Source organism: Rhamphochromis longiceps, linkage group LG23 (genome assembly GCF_057381845.1).
Source record: "Rhamphochromis longiceps isolate RC_006_pf linkage group LG23, R_longiceps_female_GT1.1, whole genome shotgun sequence".
Lineage (NCBI taxonomy): Eukaryota > Metazoa > Chordata > Actinopteri > Cichliformes > Cichlidae > Rhamphochromis > Rhamphochromis longiceps.
Window position 1 is genome coordinate 12,682,026 of NC_140578.1, and position 10,849 is coordinate 12,692,874.

Below are 10,849 nucleotides of genomic sequence, written 5' to 3' on the forward strand. Positions count from 1 at the left end.
TGACATTAAAGAAAAGTTTTCTCTGACTTTTTTCTCTTTTCTGTTTAGGAAATGGCACATTGATAGGAGCATCAGCCAATGTTGTGTGTGCAGGCATCGCTGAGCAACATGGATATGGCTTTTCCTTCATGGAGTTCTTCAAGTAAGCAAAGGCGCCATTAACAGCACGAAGCAGTCCCATGCACAAAGAGGTCATAAACAGCAAGTTTGAAAAGTTCCTCTGTTCTTGGTTTGTGGTGCTGAAATACGATAGGCTATTCAGCCTGAGGGGCTACTTACACATTTATGTCCATCATATGTTTCATTAGAAATTGCCAACAGTGTGTATGAATAGCCTGAGAACATTTAGAGAAAACGTGTCGCACTGAGTATCATGTGACAGAACACGTTTAGTTTGTCTTTGTGCAGCAGGTGCAGCGTTCTGTGAGCAGACTCCAGGAAACAACACGACACGCACGGGTTTGTTATGTAGTGCAAGCAGTGATTTGAGTCTGTGTCCTCTTCAGTGACCCTGTAGAGAAATGTTTACTACAGTGAGTGTGGAGGAAGTCAACCTGCAGCAATATTCTCTCATGTCAACAGAAATAGAAGTCCCCCAGTCACGCTGAACCATGAAAGAGGCATAAACAGTGTAACATATGTGTGACTGATTGAACTGATACTGAGTGAAACCATCCAACCGTGGAGCCTGATTTCAGAACTCTAGGGTGGTTACAAGAAAAAAAGTCGAATGAATGGCAGAAAATGTGGTTATATCGCAGGCTGGATGGTCAGCAGGCTTCCTATCAGGTTGCCACCTGCTCACTGATAATTTGCACCCTGGCGACACAGCAGTCAGACACGCTTTATGGTTTGCATGTTGGAGAAGCCGAAGGGGTCAGTTATGTTGAAAAAAAGCATGAATATGAGTCTGATTAGACTTGGTATGCCATTGGGTTGGAACTGCATCGCTATTTTATTTAGGAACAGTGGAAATGTAATGCCCGTGAGGGTTGAAAAGAGACAAAGTCAGAGGATTTCTTTTGGGATTTGTGTAACAGATTTGAACAGAGACTTGATTTAACATTAAACTTGTGACACTTATGACTGAACGCGGTGTCTGTGGCTTACTGTAGATTATTGTCATCAAAGATCTGAAAGTGTTTTCACTGGATGGAGTGACAGTGCTTTCATCATATCAATCACAGACAACATTTATACTGATATTCTATCTATACTTACCACCTAACATTTTCTGAAGCGCCGCCGTGAAGGTGACATTTCAGTTTGTAGTCTAAAGAACATTGATGTTCCCATTCCCAGTCCTTCCATGTGAAAATCTGGAGACGAGGAGAGCAGGACCGAGCACCCCCAGACAGAACAGACTGGGCTTCATCATATAACAGCGATAAAATTCTGTGATATAAAAAGGAGGAGCTGAGGAAGAGATGGGTTGCTAAGAGGTTTGCAGATGCTGCAGTTGTTTAAGTTGTGTAATCCTGGCTTGATTTTAAGGAAAATGCTAAATTGATTGGAACTTATTAATGCCTTCTACTCAGTACTTTCTAGTATTCACACACACACATTCTCACACCATTAAATGCCCAAAGGATGTGGACCGGAGGAGTCAGGGATAGGTCCACAGGGACCAACCAAATGTTCTAGCTTTTAGTTCTCAGATGTTTCCTGTAGAGGCTAAGCCTACGCTTGAAGCCACTGAGGTGGTCGTTAACGGGGGTGACGCGATGTCACTGGTATGCATGAATTAAGTTCACAGTCCAATAACTCCAGCAGTATGTATCTTGTCCTTTTTGGTCTTTATTCTGTATCGACTTAGCATAACAGCGCAACGTCACAAACTGTTTGCCTTCTCAATGACACACCTGACGCCGATTACGTGCGTCTACCTTAAATACCTTTACATTACATAATCAAAACAGAAAAAGGTGACCTCTAGTGACCACATAAGGTATTAACCCAAGAATGGCTCCTACATTTCCCATTGTCTTCCTCTGTTTTAGTGTGTTCCCTGGTCTGATATTTTGTTAGAAGTTAGTTTCCATGTACCGGTCTCTTGTTTTACTGTGAAAGTTTTCTTCAATTCCCTGTGTGGTTTTGCTTCCCCTTGAGTGATTATCCTGTGTGTCTTCACCTCGTTGTAATTCTTCGCCCATTTTCCCTCATTCCAATCAATAGACCAAGGGCCATAAATAGACTTCCTCTTTGTACTGTTATGTTCCTGTGTGTGTGTGTGTGTGTGTGTGTGTGTGTGTGTGTGTGTGTGTGTGTGTGTGTGTGTGTGTGTGTGTGTTTTCTTCTGTGCTGTCCTGTTCACCTTTTGTTTAAATTCTCTGGCTCCTCGTATTTGCCTTGCTGTCTACACTGTCTATTTTCTCTTGTATTTGGACTTTTTGTTACCTTGTGGATTTTACTATCAGCTTTCTGTTGGAATCCTCCTGCGTTCAGCATTTTGGGTCCTTAAGTCTACACTGTGCACAGCATCACTCTGAAAGGCACACCCTAATCAGCTCAGCTGATCAGCCAGGATTGTGACTTTGTGGCCTAACTCAACTAACGCTATGCTCAATTTGTTGTTTTCAGTGAGTTGTAATTTATTCTAAAGACTTGCAGAAGTATTGTACTTCCCACATACCTAAGCTACAGGATATGTTACTATGTTACTACTACGTTTTAATATTGTAATCTGATCTGTAGCAGGTTGCTTCATTGATATTCCTATTTACAGCTAATGAGACTGTGGCTGAGAAGAAAAAGAACAACTTCAGGTGACCTTTGGCATTAAGAAAATTCCACCATTACTTTTTCAGCCTTCGTTACCTGCTCAGTTGGCTCTGACACGCCGCTAAAGCCAGTGAAGTAATTGGTGGAAAATGTGTCAGAGTTGGTTAAAGCTCGTTGACAAATTTCTTAGTGCACTAAAAAGACTCTGGGACGTCTGTCTGCAAAGGATTTCATTGAAATGGAGGGGAACAGTTGCAACCCGTCAGCTCTACTTCTCTCCCGCTCTAGCTGTGTTTACAGTTATTGGACAGGAGCATTGCTCTTGGCTGAAGCACTGTCTGTAATTGGATGTCTGTGGCAAGGGTCACTGCTGTTCAGAGAGACAGGCAAGGGGGAGCGAAGTCTGGGCAGCTGGGATTGACTAGTGCTGTATCAGGAGGATGAATTCAGGGGCCAGATGAGCCCACGGGGGCACAAATGCCTTTTTGATAAGCCATCACAAAGGAAAATGAGTAGCCTCGAATAGCTCAGCAGTTAGCATGGTCCCTGTTGCTTCCTTCGTGCCTCAAGGCCCTTATCATCCACCTCGCCACAAACCATTAACCTAAAGTGCATCACTAAAGTAACAGCTCTGTATGTTGGTCGGTTGAATAGAAACTGCCATGGGTGCTTGTAATGCACCCGTGGCATTACAAGCACTCTAGAATAGACCCACTGCAAAATGTACTTGTAAATGCCTATCAATGTAGCAAATTGCTACAGTTTTGAGACACAAAAACAAATGACATTAGACAATGTAAGGTGCTTCAGAGTGTCTTGTTCTTTTGGACCACATGTTGCTCATGTACAGTCACCTGCAGGAAATCTATACAGAAAAGCTGCCTCTGCACTACAGAGGCAGGTGTTTTAGCTTTATTTCTAATAAACACTGCAATCACGCTCATACATATTTTTGGAGGGTTTTTTGTGTACCGCTTCACAGCTTAAACACTGCACCAGTGTGCTTTTTGTGCTCATTGAATAGAACAGGTCAACCATTATCACAGGGGAGCAGCGCTGCTCTCTCTGTCCTACAGCCTCCACAGTCAGAGAAGCGCGGCCCATTGGTTTATCTAAAGAGTCTTTGAGATTGCATCAGGACTTTCAAAGAGCTCCCATCATATGCAATTAAGTCATTGTGTGAGATCACAAGGTTTGATGGGGATTTTTAGACAAGGTGAACCCTGCTCCTCTCTGTGGTATATTGTGGTGTCTTTTTCATGTGCCCCGTGTCCCCTCATGATGTGCCTGTGATCGGGAAATAGGTATTGCTCCGTAGAAAGGGATTCACTCATGCAGAGGTGACCTCAGGCTGTCTGACAGCGATAACAGCCAGACAGGCTCATTTTTCCCACAAGCAATATGTGATTATAGTGTAGTTTAAATGAAAAGCATGTGGTATTAACAGAAACCGAGCAGTGTAGTCAAAGAACTGAATTCTCACATTACAAATCAATATAAACACCAAAGCTGAAATGGCCCTACATCTGTGCAGCTGAATGCTGCGTTACTGTCCAGTCTGGAGGTGCTTCAGAGCACTGACAGACCTGTTCTATTCCATGCCTTCTCTGTGGTTCATCAACATATGAGGATGCTGACCTCTGCACAAAATAGGTAGCATTAACCACTTTGCATCTTTTTGCACAATATTATTTCCAGTAGCTGTCGGGGTGCATATTGACAGCTACACTAAACGTTTTGTGTGTTTGGCTTGCTAATAAAACCTGTGAGAGCTTCCATTTTAATCAACAAATTCAACACAGATCATCGGCTGCTTTTGTCTTTGTTTAATCAGGACAGAATTTCATGCAGCAGATCTACCACGGCTTGATTGCAAACTGTCATGTGCAAAAACCTAAATTGATGAGAAAGGACTGGACTTAGGAAACTCTTTATTAATATATGGAAAATAAGGTGAAAGGCATTCTATGGAGCACTGAAAAGGAACTATTTTCTTTGGCTCTGGCTCTACTCTGGCAGCTGCAGCTGCAGTTCAACCCCAAGATTGAGAGCGCCACATGGTGATCTAAATCTTGGAAGGGACCACTGGTGAGCTGGGGGGCCAACAGGAAAACAGACTAATAGGTTATTGAAATATGTTGAGCCTGAAGTCAGAGTTTTCAGTGTCTTGAAGGTGGTGCTTTTCATCTGATTAGGTCACCACAGTAACTAGCAGTGTCTGGCGATGGTAGACAAGAAAAGAAAAAGACAGTTCCTTTCAGGTGCATGAAAATGAAGAACGTTTGGTTAGGAAACTAAGAATGTTACTACTGCAAAATGCTTACACCTTCTAGAGAAAAGACATTCACCATACTGAAAGTTTAGAGATGTGATACCAGTACTACAGAAGATGCTTTCTTCTGTAGATCTTTTACTTATTTACTTATTATCAGAAAAAAGAAAATTATAAATTCTAAACTTAATATATATTATCTAAAATCTTTTTAGTAAATCTTATATTATTTTCATCTTTTCTTCACAGTTCCCCCACTTTTGCTACTGATGCGTAAATAATGATAATCACTCAAAAATGACAATGACCATTATGACTCAGTTGAGAAACTTTGAAACTGGTTTTTTGTTACACTTAAAATGCAGAATGTCTTAAAATCATGAAAGTGCTGAAGTGCCTATAAAGTCTTAATATTCTTCAGTCCAAGTACTTATTTGCCATTTCTGCAAGCATATTCACTGGAAACCTCATAATTTAGTTTGAGCAGCAGACATGGTACACTGACTGCAGTTTTCACACAGGCACTTACACATATAAACCCAGATCCTACGAAGTAGAGACACTGTATAAAACAGGTAAAAACAGAACACAATGATTTACAAATCTCATAACCCCATATTGTATTTATAAGAGGACATATAAAACAAAGAAACAAAAAAAAAGCTTAAATTGACAAAATGTACCCTTTTAGGATAAAAACAAAACCCATCTCGGTAGAGAGAAATGCATCCAGACGCTTTTGAACAGAACAGGAAATAGATGGTAGCTGTCTCATTTCAATCAGTAGATGAACTGGCAAATATTTATATTGCATTGACACACACACACACACACACACACACACACACACACACACACACACACACACACACACACACACACACACACACACACTAGATGTGTGGTGGAAATACCTACATGCTATCATAGAAGTAATGTAGGTTTTTTTGGCAGTATCATATAACATGAATCAACAGTGGTTCAGTAATGTGATCCTTGCAAGTGCTGCAAACATAGCTGAAGTGTGGATCAAGGGCTCGAGCTTGTTGTCTCTGGTTGCTATTGTGGCTCCTGTCCTTTAGCTATTGGTTGCAGCTTTTTTTGTTTTGCCCTTCTTCAATCCTTCAGCACTGTGACGCCAAACTGTGATGATTAGTGTCGTTCCCCTGATGTTCAGGTCCCATCTGCAAACAGGACCTGCTGAGATGCTGGGGGACATCTGGTCACCTGATGTTCGTGTCGATCGAGATAGGCTTCGATCGACACTGACAGGAGGTGGAGAAGCATGCTCTGAGAGCTGGCTTGTTTAAGCACAGTTATGTTAGCGACTATTTGCTGTAGGCAGTGAAGGTGAAATGGTTCTAGGTGATTCTTTTGATCTCCCACACTCTCTTGTTTGTCTTTTTGCCTAGTAAATGATACTATAGGCTGCTGCTGGCGACGACAGAACCCAAACAGCTAAAATAATCAGTCATTTTGTTGGTTTTCTTGATGCTGATAGCCAGCCCAGACTCACTGCAGGCATGGGCAAACTGGTTGATGAGCTGCTGAAGGTCAGTGTCACCTCTCTGAGTTGCATCATCAGAGGAAGATAATTCTCTGATGAGAACTTTAAAAGCCTTGGCCTTCAGCAGACAACCATATATGACTACCGTAGTGACCCGTAAAGGCAGCTAAACATAAGAAAATGAAAAAGAAAACAAAGTTGTGGGCAGCTGCAGTGATCATCAGATACTCATTCTGAACCCAAATGGTCATCTCAGTTCCTTGAGATCCTCTAAGAAGAGGTCATGTCCAGGTTAACTGAAAATACACACAGCAAAGAGACAGGTAACCTTTTGTCTCACTGACAATCAGACTTGCACGGTTAACCTTGCCATTTCATATAAGCATCTGTGTGCTTTATACACATAAAACCACACGTAAGCCAAATATAATGTTTATCGTCATAATAATTGCATTTGAATGAACTGTCATCATTTTGTTTTTAATCCTAATATAAAGATTAACACAGATAATATAGCAGCTGTATGTTTATGTTTTTTTTTCCAGGCTGATTTGGCCCAAACTTTTTCTCTTCAGGCTGTCAGAGTGAGAGCAACATCTGCTCTCAATGATATTTTAATGATATGTTCTCTTATTTTTTAGTCTTAATTAGTCCTTTTCTGCTTTGATGAAGACTGATGGCTGGCACGCTGAATATACATGCAGTTTTTATCCTCCAAAGTGATCCGTGGCACAGAGTGAGGATGAACAGATCTCTGGCCCTCGGAGCTGCCATGTGTCCATATAGGACATGGTAGACATCCAAACACGAGCCATCTGCAGTTCAGGAGTCATCTAAGGACACATTTTAATTAAGGAGACTAATTCAGGGGTGAGAAGCAGAAACATACATGGCAGCAGTCACCACCAATGCTTCATCCAGGGGACTACATTTCAGTCATTACATTCAGAAGAAAGCTGGCCTTTAAAAATGTCACCATGTGAAGCCATTTCTGTTTCAATAAACAACTTTGGACTAATGAGATGTGTGCATGCAGCCGAGGACTTTTTAGATTGTTCCGTTGTACGCAATGTGCATGTCTCGGAGCATCTGCTAGCTTTAGCGTGCAGGAAGACAAGCCTTCACCTGCAGGCTGATGTGTCCTTGATCAAGACGCTGAATTTTTAACGGCTCTGAGCGGCTGTGCAGCTCTGACCTCCCTGTGCTGCAGGCTGAGTGAAGACAGAGTAAGTTGTGGAGCTCAGCAAAGTGTCACACATCAATAAGACTGGATTTTGCAATAATTTGGTTTTCTTTATATGAGGAGTTGGACTGTCTGTGGCTGCCAAAGGTCAAAATATGTCTCTCACAAAGAGAGGTGATAATAAAGAGAAGAAAAATCCCTGTAAGATAAAGGTCTTTTATTACTTTTTCAAACCTAGCTTTAGTGCCAGGATTTTTTTAATGCCATCTTTGGTAATATATTTTTTTAAAGGAGAAATTTGAGAGAATAAACCAGGATAAATATAAATGGAAGCTATGACTTCATGTGACATTACACGATGCTTTACACTTATTGAAGCAAATTGCTGTTTGCTTCAGTAAGAGAGAAAGGTATATAGTAGAAAATAATAAAAGTAGTAAACAACATTTCTTGACTTCTTTTTCTGTGTGTACTGGAGCTTACATTCCTGCTAAACTAACAGCTTCCATTGAATCATGCAACAATAGCAAAATAATAGAAGACACACACTGATGGGAACAATGAATACATTTTAAGATGATGACAACAACTACAAAAACACTGCCAACCAGCTCCTTCTCCAAGGCAAGAGACAAATTACACAAGAGTTGATGGACAGAGGGAGCATTTGGTGAGACTCCAAATAATTTTCCTTAAAATGGTCATATTGGTGGAGGTTGAGCTCTGTGACTTTTCTGAGTGGCTAACTATATTTATCTCAACAAAAGAAAACAAGTGAAGCATAGATCTAGTCCAGGACAATTCATACTATCCTGTTAATTCAAATGGCTAATCTAGGGCACATCTGCAAGCCACTTGACAACCCACCTGTCCCCCTGCTCCTCCTTTATTGCTGTTTCTGACTTTCTGTATATGCCCTGATCAGAGACAGGCCCCCACATGCAGGTTACTGCAGCCCGTAAATCTTTTTATTCCAATAATCCTGACTGAAGTGCTGATCATTGCAACTAACTTGCTCTTCTCTTGTTTTGTACAGGCTGGGATTCCCCATGATGATAATGACATGCATGATCGGCATGTGCTACCTGCTGGCCACGCACATCGGACTGGGATGGAACATGTGAACTGTACCTGCTGCACAGAAATCCAAAGAAACTGTGTGACCACTCCTCCAAGAGTCTGAGTTCACTGTAACGTGATGTGTAACCTGACTGCTCAGTTTACCGGCATTATATGAAGCATTGCAGCCATATTTTTCAAAGCACGGAAAAGTGGTGTCTTTGAGTAAAGTGTAGACCATCAGGGACCAGATTTATCTGAGCTTTGACCAAAATGCAAGAAATTTCTGAAACAAAAATGTCACCAGTCCATTATGGTGTACATGGTGCTATGGCTTCACAGGGTAAAATAACTAGTGTAAGCATTTGAAGGTGTGCTCGCTGATGTCAGACTGTCCGTTCTTTTGGAAACAGACAAAAAAGAAACAAAAAAAGAAAAAAGTGGCCTGTTTAGAAAACCAATCACGAACATTACACCAGTGGTTTACCAAACTTCTGTTTATATTTACAACAAGATCCAGTGAAAGGGATTTTCTAATGGTTTGTGTCAAAGGCAGCATCAATTTAACTGCAAAGAACCGATGAGACAAGAAAGCAGTTGTAGACTGTGGTCGAAGCATTGTATACCACCTAGTGGATTGTGTACATGTAAACTCACTGATTTATTTCAGCAATCATATTCATCATGTAAATGCTCTCAATGCACTGAACAGCATCTTCTTACTTTATCTGTTTTTCTGTATGCGTTGTACAGCCCAACATCCTGAACAGCCAAAAGGAGAACGAAAAAATAAATCGAGGAATAAATTTGCGTGTAAGAATTTATATTTATTACAGATGCTCATCAGGGAAACACAGACTTTAGACACTATTGAAAAACTTTAGACTCGTCTATTCTGCAGCCAGAGGTCAAAAGACCTTCCAGGAATGGTGATGCTATTTTCCACAGGATTGACTGTTGATCCCTAATCTGGAACCTAACCAGCTCCAAAAGGTACTATGGCGATATAGTCTGGTAAGTGAACCACCTACTTAGCAGAGTAAACCCTGAAGTTCCTTGGATAAGCCCAAAACCTGCACAAGCCAGTGTACTCCTAGTGTCGGTCCCAAGCCCAGATAAATGGGATCCGGGACAGAATCTTTGCCAAGTCAAACGTGCAGCTCATGAAGAATGTGATTCCCTAATCAATCGTTAGTTGATCAGGGTGCCACCGCAAACTGCTACTGTTTGCTGAACACAAAGAGGAGAGGGTGAAGATTCGTGGATGTAGTTAAGAGAACATGCAGATGATTGGTGTGACAGAGGAGGATGCTAGGGATAGGGTGAGATAGAAGCAGATGCTCAGATGTGCAGATGTGGCGACACCTGAAAAGAAGCAGCTGAATGAAGAAGAGGAAGGGTTTTGGTACAGTAGAAAACAAACTGCGTTTTTGTTTCTGTGTGGGAAATGCTTTCTGGCTCTTCAGTTAGACTGACTCTCTCGAGCTACATTCACAGCTCTACTTTCACCGTTTACCAGCAGTGAGAGAGTAAAACTGACTCTTGTTTTTCCTTTAATGAGTCAGGCTCCAGGCCAGCAAAACTCCAGCAGCACAGATCGATGTACAGCATGCAGTTCCTGTAGGACTGCTGTTCCATATTAACACTTTTTACTCCCAGGGGAACGTGAAGTGGGGGACACCTCAGCTGGTTAGAGTCACTGGAAATATGTAGCATCCACTTTGTTGCCCCTGTCGAACTGTGCTCAGGATCACGGGTAGTTAATTAAAGACCTCAGAGAGCTCTATCATTATACATTAATGTATTTAATGTGTTTCAGGATTTAGAGTCATCTATAGCTGGAGGCTCAACCTGCTTTTTTCATCTCCACTAAACTTTAAAACCTCTCTTTCTCTGACACACACAGTCACATGCTGTCAAGAGTGTTTTTAGCATGGGATGACAATGACAGCCCGTCTGCCAGCAGATCTACCAGGATCTGAAATACTTCACTATTTACTCAGTGGATCACCCTGATTTTTTTCCTTTAAACAGAGAGTTGTGGTTGCCAGATGATGAAAAAAAATTTGTAAAAGTGATCCCTCATTCATCTAATTTGTCCCTTGTG

The 10,849-nt window shown here is 41.5% G+C and overlaps 1 protein-coding gene across 2 annotated transcripts in view; it reads left to right on the plus strand.

The window, feature by feature from the left end:
* Positions 1-9,536, plus strand: part of oca2 (oculocutaneous albinism II) — an 81,104-nt gene extending 71,568 nt beyond the window's left edge. For both annotated transcript variants that reach the window (XM_085398419.1, XM_085398417.1), the window contains exons 23-24: positions 49-142; positions 8,720-9,536. In XM_085398419.1, the coding sequence (XP_085254545.1) occupies positions 49-142; positions 8,720-8,807 (182 nt within the window). In that variant the 3' untranslated portion in view covers positions 8,808-9,536. The remainder of the gene's footprint in view (positions 1-48; positions 143-8,719) is intronic.
* The last annotated feature ends 1,313 nt before the right edge of the window (positions 9,537-10,849 follow it).